Source organism: Pteropus alecto, unplaced genomic scaffold, assembly GCF_000325575.1.
Source record: "Pteropus alecto unplaced genomic scaffold, ASM32557v1 scaffold88, whole genome shotgun sequence".
Taxonomy (NCBI): Eukaryota; Metazoa; Chordata; class Mammalia; order Chiroptera; family Pteropodidae; genus Pteropus; species Pteropus alecto.
The window spans coordinates 13912171-13931417 of NW_006494611.1; the positions used below are offsets into that span (position 1 = coordinate 13912171).

General features: G+C 43.8%; 1 protein-coding gene across 1 annotated transcript in view; it reads right to left on the reverse strand.

Annotated features, from left to right (window-relative positions):
- Positions 1-12643, reverse strand: part of FFAR4 (free fatty acid receptor 4) — a 33718-nt gene extending 21075 nt beyond the window's left edge. The window contains exon 1 of the mRNA XM_015599869.2: positions 12512-12643. Within this exon, the coding sequence (XP_015455355.1) occupies positions 12512-12643 (132 nt within the window). The remainder of the gene's footprint in view (positions 1-12511) is intronic.
- Between the last annotated feature and the right edge of the window lie 6604 nt (positions 12644-19247).

Here is a 19247-nt window from a genome sequence, read left to right on the forward strand (position 1 = left end):
AAAGAGGGAGGAAGTGGTTGCGACATCTCCCCTCCAAACCCCCTCCCGCCAGAGGAGCGCCGGCGCTGGGCGTAGCGAGCTGAACTCGGGGCGCGCGGGAACGAGGAAGTGCCGGGCGACATAGGCTGGAAACACCCGGCCTGGGCGAGAGGCGGTGGCCTAGGCAGAGGCTTCATGCCCTCCAGCAGATTTGGGAGCGCTGAAGGGGTCGGTAAACCCCACCCAGTGTACCCTCGGAACCCTCTCGGGGAGCGGGGGCAGCCTTTTTTCATCCCTCAGTGGCACCTGTTGTGCGGTCTTTAATCTCCAATTTAGTGATATAAGAGTGTCAGAGCTGGACTTTAGAGATAGTTATAACTTGTGATATTATAATCTTCTTCACCAAAGAAGCCCTATGGGTCTGGAGGTAAATCCTAAAGCACCTTGTAATTGGCCCAGATTTTTTTTGGAGGTGGGGAAGGGGTAGGGAGAGAATCTTTGGTTTTATCATTGTTTAATAACATATGACTTTGGGTGGATTGTTTCATCTCTCTGTGCTCCAGGTTTCTTTTTTATTTATTATAGAATTTTAATAATAATACCTCTTTGGGTAACTATAGGGATAATATAAAGAGATTAACACAACACTTTTCACACTGTAATTGACCATGAAGTGTCATCAGTTAGTTATTGTAATTAAAGCGCATGTAAATTTTGAATTTTAAGCAATGATATAAAATGCTGCCCTGTAAAACAAGTGGGCCCCCCCAAAAAACTTGAGTAAACTCAACACCCCAGAAAGACAGACATTCCAAAGCTTTCAGGTACACACACAGGCTGTCAATGTGCTTCAGGCACCACAGTTTTACAAGCAGTGATCAATCCCTTTTCAAACTGAGCCACAGCAAGAGGTGGCTTGTCTAAGGTAGCCCCTGATTAGTAAAAAAAAAAAACCAGTTCTCCTGCCCTTGCTCCACATGTTTCCACCACACACCTGCTGTCTGAATTTTTCGTTGCCATCGTTGTAGTAAATGAGGAAGTTAGAGGATGACTGTGGCCACTTCCCTGACTAGCCACCCTCCCACCACCCAAGCCCTCACCCTCTCTCTCCTTTGTCATACTACCAGCCTCTCCTAGTTTCCCATTCTATTTTGTGATTGGTTTTGTATATTTATGAAGGGTACAGAGTGCTCTCCTGGGAGGGGATGCATTCGTGTGTCTGCTTATCACCGTGTCATGTGGGTCTGAGTTGATGATGTGACCTCTGACCTGAGGGGCAGATTGCTTATCAATGGGAGATGCTCAACTTGAACCTCGACTAAGTTCAAGTTGTAAAACAACCAGTTTCCTTCCTGACACAGTTGAAAGAAAGGGCAAGAGGTTGAAATAAAGGGGACTCAGATGGAACTTGGCAGTCGGATTGGGGTCAGGGGACATGAGCTTTCGTGTGAGGGAAAGGAGAACTGTGCGCATGTGCGAGAGGGACAGAACGAGGGTGGAGGGATTCCATTATCCCAGGCCGATGTGCCATGGGGACAGGAAGAGGTTTCCCCAGCGTGGACAATCAGGACAAGGTCTCTAGGCTAGAAGGCCTTCTCCACCGTTACCCTCCAGGGTTCTCCCAATGGCAAAATGGTGGGTGCATAAATTCCCAAACTTTCTCCTTTCCACCACCTTCATGGCACCCCTAGGCCAAAAGAAATACCTAACAGTTCCATTTATTAATCAACTGGGTCCAAATGACTTAAGAAGACTTTATATCCTAACAACTTAGTGGCCATCTCAGAAAACACTGAATATGAATTGAAACACAAAAATTTTGTTTCATTCTTAAATAACCATAGTGACTTTCTAATGGGATGGTGCACCTGTTGAGCTTTACAATTTTGGGGATCAGATTGGGCACTGCTACTCAGGTTTCCTGCTCCACATCGATTCTCATTGTATCTGCTTCTTATCACAACAACTCCTGAAAGCCCAGTTTTGTAAATAATGGGTTTAATGTGAATGACCTAGAGCTAGTCATTCATGTGGAGTCCCATGGATGTTGAGTGGTGTGGTGTTTCCCTGGGCACCAAGCACACCCGAGCACAGTGGTTAAGAACATGAGCTTGGAAACTCATCTGCCTAGATCCAAATCCTGGCTGTACAACTCACTGTATGACCTTGGGCAAGTTACTTTAGCTTCTAGTTCTTCGGTCTTCACATATATAAAAAGGGTATAATAATAATACCGACTTCACAAGGTTTGGGGTGGGAGGGATTAAATGAAGTTCCTGCATGTAAAGCACTTAGCACAATAGTTGTTGAGTGGACACTGGGTAAAGTTCAGTGCTCAACACTGTATGTGGACTTGAGGACCAACCAACCCCACGGCCCCATTTGCAGAGACAACCTCAGGTCATGAAATTATTATTAGAACTCTCAGTCCCAAATTGCCCTGATTTAGAGGATAAATTATATAGTCATCCTACTTTTGGATTTATTAACTCATTCAGTGCTCCTACAAGGTGCAGGCTCTGGGATTCAAATCCAGGCAGTATCACTCCAACGTGCCTGCTCTTAACCACACACACTGCTGCAGAAACATTTGGTAATAACTGGAGATATTTTTGGTTGTCACAACTGGGGGATTGCTACTGGCATTCAGTGAGTAAGAGAGAGGTCAGGGCTGTTGCTGAACAACCTACATACGCAGGAGAGCACCCCTCCCCCCACAAAGAATTAGCCATCCCAAAATGCCGATAGGGCTGAGGTTGAGAAATCTTGTACTAGAGGCTGTGCTCTCTTGCGACCTCACCAGTCTTTTACTCTTACTGTCATTCTCTGTTGCGAATTCCCACAAAGTGGCAAAAGCCAGAAATGTTATTTTCCACGTAGGGCTTTCACTGAAAACTCTGTATCCCTTTAACCAACTTACAGGAGAGGCTCAGCATCGTGCTCCGGCCTCGGGTGTGCACAGCTGCCAAATCCCCTTGGTCCATGGGGCTGGGTACAGAGTCACCAGGGTGAATGGACCTCATGTGTTCCTCAGAGACGAGATGGCAGGAAACCATAGGCTGAGCCCTTATGAGAGTTGTGTTTATTACTCATGGTCATTAATTACTATTATAATCACCCTTCTTTGCCTCTTTCACTTTTAGATAAAATGATGGACACGGAGACGAGGATCCACCAAGTGTAAATATAGACAGGCTAGTTTCTGGAGAGGTGACTTCTGTGCCTGTTTATTTTATATTTTTAACCAAACAGGAGGAGGGGACTTTTTTCTGTATGTGGTATCTCTCTCTCTCTCTCTCTCTATCTCTCTCTCTCTCTCTCTCAACATGGCCCCTAGGGTTCGAGACATAAGTCCTTGCAGAGATCAGAGTATCTCCTTGCAAAATGAGGATCTGCTCTAGAGCAGAATCATAGGGTATTCATCCGTGTGTAAAGGTTTGAAGTCCCCTTTCTACCTCTGCACCTCTGCTCCTCCATCTTGTCAAGGTGAGTCCCCACAATATCCCCAAGACGATTGCTTTGAACATTTAAAGCGGAGTAACCCCCTCAGCCATGCCAGTGGGGCGAAGGGAAGGCTGCTTGTACTGCTTCTTCAAGGAGGCCCAAGTGTTCCCAGGTAGACAGACATTGAGCGGAATTCTAGCACAGTGAGGAGGCCTGGGAGAGCCTGGGTAAGGGCAAGTGCTTTCATGTGCCTTCGACCTGCAATCATCTTTACTGTCCATAGCATACCTATCCGCCAACAGAAAGAAATCCAAGCAGAAACTGGAAAACAAAAAAGTTAAACCAAATGGAAAAAGTAATCAGCCACCTAGTCGTCAAGTATTCATATACCAGGGGCCCAGGACAGGGATCTTCAGATGAGATCTGGTGTCCCAGCCACAGCTAGTATATGCAATACTTGAAATAAATTAGAAAAAAAAGTGCCCGCTCTGAACAGTTAAGAACTTCCCTCAGGGCGGATGTAGCTTAGGCTCTGGGCTTGGCAAGCAGGGCTTGGCTGTGTTTCAGCCCCCTCAAGTGGGTGTCCTTTGCAGGGAGCAATCTGCATGTCGATTTGCTGTAGCTCTGCCTCGTGGTTTGTGGGCTTGTGGTGGCGAGGGCCCTTCTCGGTGGTTCTTCCGCCCACTTGGTGGTTTCTACTGAAGCCCTTGAAACAACTCCCTCTACGCTCTATGACACTGGGGGCCCTGACTGGACAAGAGTATGTCCCACCAAGCCAGACATTTGCCTGGGGAATTTCTCAGCTCACTATTGTGCATATGTCACCTGAAGAGATGATGAGAGAACAAGGGTCAGCCTTGCAGCAACCGTATGGGCTAAGATATGCACAGAGGGGCTGGCACCTTTGTGTTGGCAGCCAGGCCCGTCCACCGTGGTTGGAGTCCTAGTGTGACTAAAGTTCATTTCCTGAGGCAGATAAAGGGGATGGGGCTAGTCCTAAAGAAGTCTCTGCTTCCCTCGGGGGATCTTAGGAGCCAATAAGTCAAGGAGGGATCAGCGGCCACCTCGGAGGTAACTTTAGGGAAAAGGAACAGTAAGGAGCAAGTGGACTAGAAGGATAGGGGAGAATAATAATAGTAATAATAACAATAGCAATCAAACGCTTCTATGGTAATTACCATATTCCGGGCACTGTTTTAAGCACTTACTTATATTAACTTATTTAATGTTCATAATCCTATGAAGTAGTGTCGTGGTTAGAAATAGAACTGCAAACTTTTCGACACTTCTTCCTTCAAAAGATGGAGGCTCATTCTTATCCCCTTGCCTGCCGGCTGGACTTATGTTCATCTAATGAGTGAATGTAGCAGAAGCGATGTGATGTGACTCACAGGCTAGGTCATACAAAGGATATAGCTTCTGTCTGGCTCTCTCTCTGGTATCACTTGGAGGTAACTACCGTGTTGCGAGGACACACAAGTGTCCCACTTAGGGAGAAACTGGGCTCCTGCCAACTGCTAGCACCAACTTGCTGGCCAGATGAGTGAGCCACGTTGTAAACAAATCTTCCAGCCCTGACTGAGCCTTCAGATGGCTGCAGACCTATCCCCATCTGACTGAACCTCTTGAGAAACCTTATGACAATCACCCAGCTGGGCTGCTCCCAAATATCTGACCCACAGGAACCGAGAAAATAAATGTTTATTGTTATTTTAACTCACTAAGTGCTGGAGTAATTTGTTCCATAGCAAAAGGTAATGAATGCAAGTGAGTACTTTTATTATCTGCATTTTACAGATGTGGAAACACAGCATAGGGATATCATGGGTTTTGCCTCAGGTCCTGGTACGTGTGATCTGAACCAGACGGTCTGGCTCCCGGCACCACCTCTTCATCCCCACAGTAAGCCTATGGACTCAGAATCAGGAGACAAGACTAAGGGGCCTCAGCAGCAGTCCCTACAGGTGATTGCTCTTGAGTCCTGCCCATTTTATCAGAGGGTCTTGTCTTCCTGTCCAAACTGGGGGTTACCAGGAACCTTTCCAATACATTTATTTCCTGCTTCAATCGTCCAGAATCAACTCCTTTTGTCTGTCACCAAAATGCCTAATCAATGGAGGACCCATTGTTATTTTAAAGATGGTCTTATTTTAATGGCAATCAGATTGCCTCTAAGACAGGAGCTTAGCCTCATCAAAGGGATCTTGGCGAGCACTTCTGTTCTCCCAAGGAGAGATGCAATCAAAGCTTTCAAATACAAATTTTTAAACTCAGTGTGGGGATGGTTCATTTCTGCTTAAGTGGCAGCTTTTCTCTGTGGCCCCATCTTGGCCAGGAGCCATACTGGCCAGCCTAGTAAAGAAAGCAGCCCACTCAACACACCCATCGAGAGCATACTGCATGCCAGACACCAGGCCCAGCCCTAGAAACGTGAAGACAGGAAATGAGTGACGCCAGCACAAACCCAGAAGAGCCTTCTGTGGTAAAAGTTGTGGCTTCACTGAAATGCTGCATATCCCAAGGAGACCATCGGCCAAGGTCATACACAGTATGTTGCATGATTTCTCTTGCATCACTTTTTTCCTTCTATTTTATCCATTCTATGTTTCTGACGACAAAACAGGAAGATTTAGAAAATGCAAGAAACAAATCAGAGAAAATAAACATAACCATTATTTTCCATCAGAGATAATCCTTTGGGATATTGCTGTATAGTCTTTCAGTGTTTTTAATGTGCATCTAAGGCTGTCTGTAGGCATATGGGTATTTTACAAATTAAGGGTTATGGTTTACAGACTATTTTGTAATGTGCATTAAAAACTTTTTTTCTGAGACACTGCTTTTCCTTTCCCCCGATGCACATGACTGCCCCAGGCTTTAGTTGGCCCATCTCTCACTGCTGCGGGTTTGTCTGTAAGGGAAGGACACAACTTTAGAAGACACCGTCTCTAGCAATGGCTCCCAGGGGCCAATCCTCGCTTTAATTTCTACTGGTCTAAAGAGAAGTGAGAAAAATAGAGACCACATAGGTTTTCACAAGGTTAATATATCCACTTTTAATTGCATGATTATGTCCTGCCTGCTTCTTTGTTAAACTTCTTTTTCTTTTAGAACAGCATGTTTGCGGTGGTCATTAAAAAAAAAAATCCTATGTAAAAAAGTTGACAATCCTAAGTGACTTAATGAGATTTATAATAGAAAAAAAATTATCCTGACCTGTGTAGTGCTGAAGACAAGGAACTTCTTCTTTAGGCCTCAAGGAGAACTCAATCAAGGCACGCCAGTCCAGCTCCTGGCAATGATAAGGGTGCATAGATTGATACAAGAAAAGACAGCTAAACTAAAAATCCTTCTCACATTCATGCTCTTATCTGATCTTGCGGACAGCTCTCCAAAACAGGTAGTATAGTCTCCCACTTTACAGATGAAGCAGCAGATGTGTTCAATATGGCAAAGGAAGAGGGTCCAGCTCACATGGCTTTTTAGGCCCCAATCTAGCAGACACCATCCTGGTGAACTTGGAGAGGCTCTGCTCTGAGCTGGAGCTTTGAGGTGACTCTGGGTCTCACAAAGAGTACAGATGTGCAGTTGCAGAATCAAACTTGGTGGAATAGTCTGGAATTCTAGTCCAGGAGCTACAAAGCTACAATGCATGTAAGTAGTCAGAAACCCAGGCCTGGGGGTCACTGTTGCTCCTGCTTGGTCCTTCGTTCTTGGGGCTGTGTGCTTAACCACTCTTTCGCTGCCTGCTGGGGTGCAGACTCAGGGGAGAGTTCTGGGCATGTGACCCATAAGTCTAACAGTAAACATGTGCAGGAGATGCCCAGTTACCTGGGTGGCAGCCTGCAATGTTTGATTCTTGGTTTCCTGTAGCTCACTGGCTGTGTTTCCTTGGACATTATTTTTCTAGACCTCTCTCTTCTCACCTATAAAATGGAACTAATAATACTTCCCTCATAGGCCTGTGTAGGATAATGAATGTCATACCTTAGCACAGCACATTGCCTAGCACATAGCAAGGACTTGAAAAGTGCAAGATTGTGTTATTGTTTCAGCACCCAGCACATAGTGGATGCTTAAAAACTTTTTAATAATTGAGTAATTATAGAGATGAATGAGTGAAAAAAATTTGTTGAGGTTTCATGTGTCTTCCAGATATCTCTCTCTACTATCTAAGGCGTGGTCCTTTGGGAACCCGCCGTGAAAATGTACGGACAGCCAAGAGGGGAGGAGTGAACCATCAGCATACTAGTATTCTCCCCAACACCTACACCCCCAAACATACACACACAGATAGAGAAAATTAAAAAGCAAGGCTAGAGGAAATAGCACACAAAAGAAGTGAATTTTGAGAGGATAATTGGTGTAAGACATGATCTGAGCATGGAGTTCTTCCTTTCTTGGGAAATAGGAGCCCAGGTGATGTAGGTCTCAAAAGGGGAAGAAAGACGTGTCAGAGGAAAGGAGAGTCTTGTGAGGGCCCAAGTCACCAAAGCCTGGACCCTGCTGAGGCCTGGGAAGAGAGACGGGGCCCTGAATGGTGCACTCAGAGGTCTGTTTCCTCTGTGCTGCACGTGTTCACCAGCCAGCAGCCAATGAGCAGCCTCCTAGGATGTGCTCCAGGGATGATGAAAGCACCACCAGGGCCCTCAGAGCCTAGGGAGCTGGGTGTATGAGCATATTGTAATGAAAGGGTGCTGGACCCGATCAAGAGCTGGGCTCAGGAGCTATGTGCCTCTGGTCACAGCCCTTGACTTCTTGGGCCTCAACTCCTTCTCTCACAAATGAAAACGTTGAACAAAATAAGGTCTAGAAAACCTTCTAGGCAGGGTCTAGGAGAAGAGTCTGGGGTGGGGTGGGGTGGGGGTTGAGGTAGGGGTGGAGGGAGTTTGTCCTTGAAAATGTGCTCCACACTGCCCCCTTGTGGCATTTGGCTACAGTGACCATCCTTTCCATTCCAAAACAATGATAAACACAGACAGTTCTTTAGGACTCCATAGCAAATGACATATTGCCTCTGTCCTAAAGGGAAACTCACAGAACAGATAAATATGGGACCATCAAGTAAATATTCCAAAGGGGTCATGGAGATAGGTGAGGATAGTAGCTGCCTTTCCTGAGAGACCCAAGCAGAATGCACAGAGGAGCTGGTTGGTCATTCAACAGACAAGCACTGAGTGACATACGGAAATGAGCTGGGGTGGGAGTGGGGGCAAATGCAAACACAGACAGTGCATGGAAATCACTAGAAAAGGAAGAGTAGAAGTGGAAAAGTTGAGGAAGAATATAATCATTCTTTATTCAAAGGTTCACTTCCCCTTGTCTAGGCCTGTGGGGACCCTGTAAAACACTGTCACCTGGAAGTGTGGGGCCGGGACTGCTCTGGAGCATCGCCCTTAATCTGCTTTCTATCCTTTTCTAAAGGAAAAACTCATCAGAGCAGTTTCTCAACTCTCTCCTGCAAAATGGAGTTTCATCTGGGACATTACTAAAACCTAATGCTTTAAAAAAAAGTTACTTCTGTCCTTGCATCCTAAGTTTGGTAGCTGAATTCAGCTTCGGGGCCATGTAATAGGCCTTTGTTTCTGAAAAGGGAAAACCAGAGCTGAATCCTAAAGGTAGAGGATGTGACAAATCAGAGCCAACTTCTCTGTTGCATTAGGAAACAGTGTTTTCCCCACGGGCCTGGTCTGTCTCTGGGAAGTGTGTTAGCTTTTCATTTTGGAGGAAAGGGGAGAAAGAGACCTGGGTCCACGTCTGGGGGACAATGTTATGACCAGAAGGTACTTGGAGCTGTGGTCTGAACTCAGAGAGGCTGAATGACACCCAAATGAGGAGATTGGGTGGCTGCCACTGGTGGGGGCTTGCATGATGGTTCTTTGGATTTTTAAGGATGAAAGCACTCTGGAAATGAGACCTTGAGACATGGATCATATGCCTACTTCGTTCGCATACACGCAATATAGAAATGCTGCTGGAGGGTGTAGACACACTTCATAGCTGTCCTTTTGAATCCCATTCTGCAACTGGGAAATTTCCAACACCATGGGTTCTGTCCCCGCCCCCCTCCCGCCTCCCCGCCCGCCCATACACACACCCAGGGTTAAAGGCTTATCCTGGCTTTCCCAACCCCCTTGCAACAATGCTTATACTCTAGGCTTAGCCAATTAGACACCCATGACAGACTTGGCCTCTAGGAGAGAACATGAGGAAGCTGGGGCTGCAGAGAATCTGTTGTGGGGTAAGGGTTTAGGGCACAGTGTGGGTTTCTGGCATTCAGTGGCTAACACCAATGGTGCCCAGGTGTGGTGCCACGGGGTGGTGGCCATGGACACTCCACTTGAGCAGCACCTACAGTGAGAACATTGTTCCGGACTGGGAGGTCTTCAAGACCAATTCTCTGACCTTTTCCTTGGAGATTCTGTGGTTTACATAATGCCCTCTTCTGTTTAATCCAATACATTGATTTTCCATGAATTTTGCTCCTCCTGTGCTAATGTTCTTAACCTCAGAGCCCTCTGGCCTGGCTTCATCGGAGTCCCAACCACTGGAAAAATGAACAGCACAGGATACTGTGCATTTTTTGACTGCAGGCACAGTATCCTTTCTTTCTATAATCAGTGCAGGAATGGGGTTGTAAGGCCTGGCTAACTTTCTCCTAGTTTACTTTCCTTCTCACCAAACAGCATTGCAAAATCAGCCGTTTCTGTCCTGTCAACCACTTCACTTCCCCTTTCTCCTCCTCTCTTGCAGTTCTTGCTCTTTCTAACAATTGTAGACGCAATGTTTTAATCACAGCCCAGCATCGCCTGGCATTGAAGAGGAACCCTTAGGGAGTAAGTAAGTATATCAGAAAGGTGGGGGAGCGGTGACTCCCATGCCAGGGAGATGGGGGGCAGGGCCTGCTGCTAGCTGCCTCTGCCTGGCCATAAATTAAGAAATAGCAACTCCCAGTGGAAGCTGCTAACACAGTGCTTTCTCTTTTCTCACAACTTGCATTATAGGAATTTATTCCCTATATTTTTATGCATGGAGCAGTCATTTTCTTTTTTGTGAGGGGAAGTGGATGAATGAGAGTTTCTGAATGCAGTTTTTCCTAACTCCTTAAAAATAACAGGTGGCACTTATCGACTCTCATTATGTGGCAAGCATTTTATGGGCATTGACTCATGTAAATCTCGCAACGATTTATGTAGAAGGTGAGCAGCACCTTATTATTAATATCTTCATTTTAGACATTAGAAAACTGAGATGGGAGAGTATAATTGTTGGGAGTCTTTTGGTTACAAGGGGCAGGAATACAACCTGAAATTAAACAAACGAAAAAGAATGAGGGGGAGGGAGAGAAGGGGTTGGAAGGGAGTAGGGGGAGGGGCGGAGAAGCAGAGGGAGAAGAGTAGACTAAAGAAAGGGAAAAAGTAATGCGCTGACTCAGATGAGCAAAAAGTCCAGTAGGGGGATCTAGCTTTAGCCACACCAGGATCCAAGTACCCAAACAACGTGTTCCGGCATCTGTCTTTGCCACCCGACTCTTTCTGGCATCATTTCGGCCATCTGTCAGTCCTGAAGGCCGCAGAAGCTCTTGCCTACCTCCTACCAACTCAGCAAACTGTTTTCTAACACTTTGGCAGAATTCTCCAGGATTGTTCTCATTAAAGCTGCACTGAGATTGAGGGAGGGCACGTCCCACAGAGAAAGACAAAGTGCAGAGACCTAAGACGAAGACAGGAGAAAGGACTTTGGGTAGGCTGAAACACTAGGGGCGTCCACGATAGGAGATTAACTAAAGTGGAAGTAGACATGCCAATTCAAAGCCAGGTGTGACTTCAGCCTCTGCTGTGACTTTGTCTGAGGTCTCTGAATGTCCCAGGAGATCTGGGCTTTTGTTCTGGTTTTGTCACTAATAACCTGGGATGACCTTACAGATTTAACTGCTTAGAGCTTACTTTTCCTATTTACAAAATAGAAATAATATCTGTCCAATCTCTCTCATTGAGTTGTTGTAGAAGTCAAATTAGACCTTGAATTAAAAAGCACTTAGAAAAATTAAGCATAAGGCTCTATGTTACTCCTCTGTATCTCTTCATTTGTTTGTTAAAATTAACTTAGAACCCTTTGTGTTTTCCTAATTCTCTTTCTCGCTTTCCTCTTTAAAACTTCATTACAAAAGTAATACAGGCTATAAGCAATTTTAAAATATAGAGAAGAAAAGATAAAATAAAAATGACCTATAATCCCACCAGCTTTAAATAACTATTATTAACAGTTTGAATCCCTTCTTTATTATTCCTTTTTCTGTGTGCATGGACACATGTATGGTGTCTAAAATAAAAATGGAATATTATAATACTCTTTAAAACCCACTTTCTCCTCATAAATAACATTGCAAACATATTAGATGACAATAAATATTTTTCTACATCATCAATTTAATGACAAAATGGTCTTCCATTATTTAACAAAACCTCTTTTATTTGGATTTTTTCTAATTTTTCCCTTTTAGCAAAAATACCCCAGAATCCATTTTAATAACTAAGTATTTGCCCATATTCATGACTATTTCCTTAGAAATTTTTCTAGATATGGAACTTCTGGGTCAAAGATTTTGCAAAATTCTAAAGTTTTTGGTATCTATTGCATATCTAGAAAGTTTGGACCAAATTACACTCCCACGAGCAGTAGACACATGTCTGTTTCTGCTTCAGCTATTATAGTAGGTGTTATCCTGTTTTAAAATGTTTATAACTTTCATATCCTTTCTCTTTTAAACTTTAGATTCATGATTGCTTCCCCTTGATTACTTTGTGTTGATGGCACCTCTATCACCTGCTTGGAAAAACCTATAAAACTTGCAGACCTAGGAGTAAGAAAGCCAACTTTCACACCCACACGCACATTTAGAAGCTGTGTGACTTTTGGTAAGTCATGTAATTTCACTGAGCACCAGTGTCCAGGTCTGTAAAATAAAGATCTAGTCCTGACCCTGGTCTGCCTGCCTGACAGGCTACAAAAGACCAAATGAGAAGTGAATGTGAAGGTTCTTTTTTGAGAAGGAAGCCCTTGCACGCACACCAGGGATGCTCCTCACTTGCTCATTTAACTTCGTCCGCTGTGGTAGCCAGTCTGTCTCCCTGATGTTCCTGATGAAGGATGCTCCCTGATATTCATTCTCTTCTATGTGGTCCTCTCTCCTTGAATCTAAGCTGGTCCTCTGCTCCATTTTTGAGTAGTATAATAGAGTAGAAGTGACACTTTGTGACTTCTGAGGCTAAGCCACAAGACTCTCTGATTGAAACTGTATAAGAGACTCCAAAGGCAAATCACCCAGCTGGCCCTGTCAATCACAAAACCATGAGAGGTAGTAATAAATTTTTGTTATAAGCCACTGGGTTTTGGTCTGTGTTGTTACACAGTAATGGATGAGCAAAACGCCTGCCAAATCTTCTTCTAGTACCCTGAGTATGGGAGCAAGTCCAAATCTTAATGGTTAAAAGTTGTTGTCTTTGAAACAAGATGACCTGGTTCTCCAATTTTGTCACCGCCCTCTTAACAGCTATATGATCTTGGGTAAATTATTAGACTCTCTGAGCCTATGTCAATCAGTAAACTGGGCATAATACTACCTGCCTCAAGACTACTCTGTATTTTTTACCTACTGCCTTAGCTGTCATCACTGTGAAGCATTCTCTGGGCAGGCAAAGGACTCAACACTTTCGTTCTGGGATATATAGTTTTGTTAAAGTCCTAAAGCCAGACTGAAGGTATATAAATGGGTTTCCAGGAGTCAGTTTCCTTAAAGAAATCTTTTACATATGTTGATGTCACTGATCAAATATTTACTTGATTTATGGTCACATTCTCGAAATCTGTTGTGTAGTCTCCTTTGCACCCACATTTGTTTAAAGGTTGAATCATACTTGTTGTTCCTCCATGATTCTACTGGAAATTCTAAAGATAAGTGCCACGTATTTCTTAAAGACAGTCAAATAATTGAAATTCTTATTTCTAAAAGGCCCTCATATTAACTTGCTCTAAAAACATTTAGTGAGGGGGTGGTTCCATGGTGTAGTGGTTAGCACGTCTGCTTTACACGCGGAAGGTCCTGGGTTCACACCCCAGGTGGAACCAAAGATCACACCCTGGGTGCGCCGAGTGCACACCATGAGTGTGTGGGAGGAGACACCCTGCTTTCAGAGATTTAGTTCTTAAGGGGAAATGGCAACATCCATAGGTCACGGGTGGAAGTGGTGGTGGTGGTGGTGGAGGGGGTGAAGTGGGGGGGAATTGAAGAGAGAAAAAATAAAATAAAATAAAAAAATAAAAACATTTATTGAGCACCTAGTCTGTGCCAGACCCTAGTCTAGGCATGAGGTGGGAAAGGAAGATAACCTCTGACCTTAAGAAATTTACAGTCTGTTGGGGCTGGGGTGGATGAGGGGAGAGAGTGGCAGGCAAATGAAAGATTATTATATTACTCAGAGAAAAGGGCTGTGGAAGAGGGAGGCATAAGAATCAAGGAAGCTCAAAGAAAAACGTGTCCTGCCATATCTTTAGCCAGGCTCCCATTCTGTTGAGGGCGCAAATGGACATGAGCTGGAGCAGCAGACTCCCACCAGCAGCCGTTCCCAAGCCCCTTCTTCTCTGACACCAGGGGAGGCCATGAGCGGCACACAATGGTGTGAGTTCCTCACAGTGATTCCTTTGCTGGGCCAATCGTCCTTCTCAGTCACCTTGCAGGAAGTGAGGCTGCAGAACCAAGTTCTGACCTATAGGAATGTGAGCAGAGCGCATCACTTCTGCCACAGTTAAGAACTCGTACCACTGTCTTCGTCTCTCTTCCCCCACTGCAGAGTCCTAGAAGGCCTCATGTTCCAGGTGGTATAGTTACAAGACGGAGGAGGGCCACCAGCCCACGATATTGTGACGTGAACAGTAAATGCACCTATATGGAGATTTCAGGGCTTACTTGTTACCGGAGCTTAGCCTGGCCCATCCTAATACACTGTATAATCCAGTTCTAGTCCATAAGATGTAAGGGAAGCGTACTGTGGAGTTTCTGCATGGATATTTCCACTTCCAATAAATTTTTCTTTTGTTGTATGAAAGGAGAGAGGCACACAAGGTGTGCTCATTCATTATGCTGGCTAGCTGTCCGCTTCTTGGTTTTGGAAAAAAAAAAAAAGTCACATTAGATTGTGATGTTTGGAGCTGCAGCAGCCATTATGTGAGTGTGAGTAGGGGACCAAGAGAATTATAGAGATGACAGAACCTGAACATTGTGGAACTGCTGATCTCAGTTGGATTATCTGATTCCAGACTTCTGTTTTAACCAACAGCTAATGTCCTGATGGTGTCAGCCTTTTCTGTTATTTGCATTTGAATGCGTCTGCACTGATGCTAGTTGAAAATGGGGATGAATGTGGTTCTAATGGATGAGTAAAATGAATGGAGATTCTTGGAGGCAGGTAATGTCACCTTCTTCACTTGTTTTCTCTTCATCCTCATCCATACTATAATCATTGCTGAAAAATAAAAATAATATTGGATAGCATTTCCCATCTGCAATGTGTTTTCATGTACACTTTCTGCCTTTATGATAGAAAAGCATAAAGTAGGGGCTAAGAGCTCAATCTCTAGAAGCAGACACACTCAAGTTCAAATACTGGCTCTGCCCCTCTCTTTGTTATGTGACCCTGGACAAGTGACTTAAGCTCTCTAAACCATAACTTCCTCATCTGTATAATGGAAATATTATAGGAACTCTCATATAGTGTGACTGTGTGGCTAAAATAACATGATACTTATGCATTATTTAGCATGTTGGTTGGGATAGTAAAAACATTTAATATATAGGAGCTCCTAAATAAATTGGGTTTTGATTTTCATGACATTGTGGAAAGATAGCTGGGACAGACATTATAATTCCTTCTTTAGAGTGAAGGAAGCTGAGGTTTAGGGTGACTTGCTCAGAATCAGAACCAGAATTTTAACTTGGGTCTGGTAGTTCCCATTTCAGGGCTCTTTCTATAGCAACATGCTCCCCAGAAATTGCCAAAGAAGTCAAATAAAATTTAAATTTTGAGATACTTCCTTTTTGATCTCCACTAAGCCATTATTTCCATAAAGTTCACTTCTTCAGGAGAAGAGAATTATTACTGTAGCATATGAGCAAATGTGAGAGATTATTTATACTGGAAATAATGTACTCTGGAAGTTTCCTTTATCCTCTAGTATTAGCTCCCCACCCCCCACTTACCTTCACCTTATAAAAACCCAGTGAAAACGCATACACTTGAACCTATGCAAGGTGGCATAGGTGCCATTCTGCAAAACTTGTGAATGAAATAGCAAAGCTGCCTTTTTCCTAAGTCTTTCGCTTCTCCTTCATTAAAACCTTTAGCTTATTATCAACTCTGATATTTAGCATTCGAGACAGTTTATCTTTGTAGCTATGTGACTCTCAACATCATTAAGACGTGAAGGAACGCCTTTCACTGTGTCACAATCTGATCTCGTCCACACAGCTGCCCTTCCTCTACACCATCATCCTTTGTCATCAGAAAGTGACTAATACTACTCAGGCCATTTTTTTCCTTTAAGTTCCATTTAATGATTCACTTTCAACCTAAGTTCAGGGACAAACACTATTAAAACTTGAATATTATTTTTCTTAAGCCTAGCTCACTCAACACTTGCCTTGGAAAGCCTGTCCTCTGAACCGTGGGGTCTTCTAACGGGGCACTTATCTCGCTGTGCTGTCATTGACCTGCATTGATGTCCATCTTGCCTTGGCTCTGCTGTGCTCTACTCTCCACCTCTAGTGCCTTGCATGGCACTTTGCCTGTTGCAGGTGGGCTGTTTGCTTACTCAAGTAATGAGATCAGTGCTTGGTACATCCCCTGAAATGGGTGACTTTCCTTCAGACTTACCTATAATACTTGTTAAAATATTTGAGTGGAAGATGTGCTGGTTCTGGGGTTAAATCCATATAATGAGTCTGGCAGGCAAGAAGGTGAAGGTTATTATCAGATGCTAACTTGTTCTCTGGGGTGCATGCCATTCCTTCTTTCTCTGTTTGGTTGCTTGGTTTGGAGACATGATGTTAATTTGATTCTCTCTCAGTGCTCCTGTTTCTGGACCACAGGATGTTCTGCAGGGCTCCTTTCTTTGTTATCTCTCCAGATTATATGCAAAAATGTAGCTTGGTCCTGACCTTTAACTCACATGGGTGCCATCACTAGATTGGCCTCTTGGATGTCTTCTTAATATTTCCCACTCATCCATCCAAAGCAAAAATATCATTAGATTCAATGCAGAGAGCCCAGCATAAGAAATAAAAATAAGGAGAACCAGGCCAATAAACCACTAGATTTACCTTAGGCAGAGCACTGGGGATTTCGGAGAGTAATTTTTTGGAATCATGTCACATAAGCCAAAATGTACAGGCTCTCACAACCACTGCCTTTGGGAGTTTGGGCCTCCCTCACTCTCCAGCAAACCTACTGTGTGGTGGATAAGTCACTCCCCTCTCTGGGACTCTGTTCTATCAGGAAGTCAAGGTTGGACTAGCTTGGCGGGTATCGATCTTCAGTAAAATGCCAGAATGCCCCGAAGAGCTTGTTAATAATGCGTATTTCATGCTCCCCACCCAACATTCTGCTTTAGGAGATCTGAGGCCAAGGAATCAACATTTTTATATGCTCCAAGTGTGAAGGGATGTCCTAGACCAAAAACCCTGGAGTAGATGACCTCCTAGTTCCCTTCCAGCTCTGACATTCCCTCAGATGTCAGGTTTGGAGAGCAGAGCATAGCAAGGAAATGCTGGCAGTCAGCAAGTTTTGTTTGGTAAAACAGCCAAGAAAGCCAGATGGCAGGTTGAAGGGCCATAGTCACTGTGTCCCTCAGTGTCTGTTTGATTCAACTGGATTTGAGAAGACATCAGCCCTAAGGCAGCACCTAGTCTCCTGCCCATCTCAGGCTGATTTAGCCACCCTCTTTTGCCTTAAATACTACAAAAAGGTTACAAACTGGAAATGAGTTTGGCCCAGTGTTAAATTTTTTGCCCCAACATGTAAAAGTTGAAAATTTCTACATTTTAAAATTCTAAATTTCTTTTGGAAAATCTGAAAGATGAGCCACTCTGGACCCACATCTGCATTAGGATACTGGCTGGAGAGGAGCAGCTGCGCCCCCTTTGGGTGAAGACACACATTTGCCAGCCCCCACAGTCCAGCTGGCCAGTGTCAAGAGGCTTTTGAGTTGGCTTCCCTGACTCTAAACTTTGCTGTGGGATAAGCCAGAGCAGAGAGCTTCGAATTGGGAGAGCGTGGCTTTGCCTGCACTTGAAAATTACGAACATGATTCTGTAGGTGACGTTTTTTACCTATGTCTAAGGCCATTAGGAAACCAGCAGAGTGGAAGTCATTGCTGTTTATGACAAAGATGTCGTTGAGGCTACGAACATTTACATACACGGTTTCTTCTCTGTGATGGCTCACAGAGCAATCCATAGTTTTCGTACCAGGATCACTGCAGTGGTGTTTCTCTTGAGGGTCAGCTGCATTTTTAAGTCATGTGAATGGTGTAGAGGATTGTTTCTCTGTACTAACACCTACAACGCTCAGCACCAAATCAGGGCTGAAACGCAGAAGTGCTCCATGGCCTGCTGTGGGGCTACCTTTACGAGTGGCTCCACTTCACTCTTCTTGCATTACTATTGCTTCTTCCTACTTCTTTTTTTATCTTAGTATAAGATTTGTATCTTTGAAGAGTCAGACCTTCAGTGTATATTAAAATAAAGTAGGGTTTAAACTCCTCTACCCTACATATAACTTCACTATAGTAGCCCCTACAATGTATTATATTTATCTGTTTAGATGTTGGTCTCTTTTACGAAACTGCATTTTATCACTGTGTCACTAATTAAATGCACGTATTTGGCATTTAGTACATGTTTGGAGGTGAAATTAAAGATGTTAGAGAACGAGCATAGGGGTCCATGGACCAGGGGGAGGGGTTTGACAAGGCAGAACTTCTCAGACCAGAGGGATGGAAGAGACCAGGAAGTGTGTTCTGTTTTTTCTAACTCGAAAAACATCCCATGACTCCAGCTATGATATCGCTTAAGTACACTGAGTTTGGAGAATTCATAAGGGGTTCTGGCATGGTGGGGAGAACCTGGGTATTGTAGTTGACTTGGAGTTTGAAACCTAAGAATGTTTTTTTTAATTATTGTGGGGATTTTGCTTAACTTTTCTGAGCTTCATATAGTTTTTGGTTCTGATGTATTCTTAACTACTTTATTCTACACCGTGCATTAACCTGCAATCCTCTGGCACTCCTCTGAGGGCAGAAATCTTAGAATACCTCTACGTACATATATGCTAGACACAGTAAAACTTATTAAATAATTTTATTCTTTTCTCCTTTATATTACTAACAGTAGCTCAGTGTTAAGCATTTTAGAAAACCTGAATAAAAAAAATTTTGGTTTACACACACGTATAAAAACAGATATTCAGATATGCAAATATCTGCTCATTACATTGCTCAGCTTTAAGAGTGATGAAATAAATAAAATATCTGCAAATTAAAACAAGAGGACGAGATGATTTTGTTAAAATCCATTTTAACAATTTTAGCTGACCAACATGTGCTAATGAAATCCAAGTTGAAGTTGTAGCCAGTTAATACAAGAGAAAACATGGTGTGTGGCTTAGGAGTATTCCTTAGGCGGAATCTGCTTTGTGCTTAGAACACAGCTAGGTTTACAGTTTCAACAATAAGCAGCAATAAAGAGCAAGAAAATTGCCAACTTTTCTAAG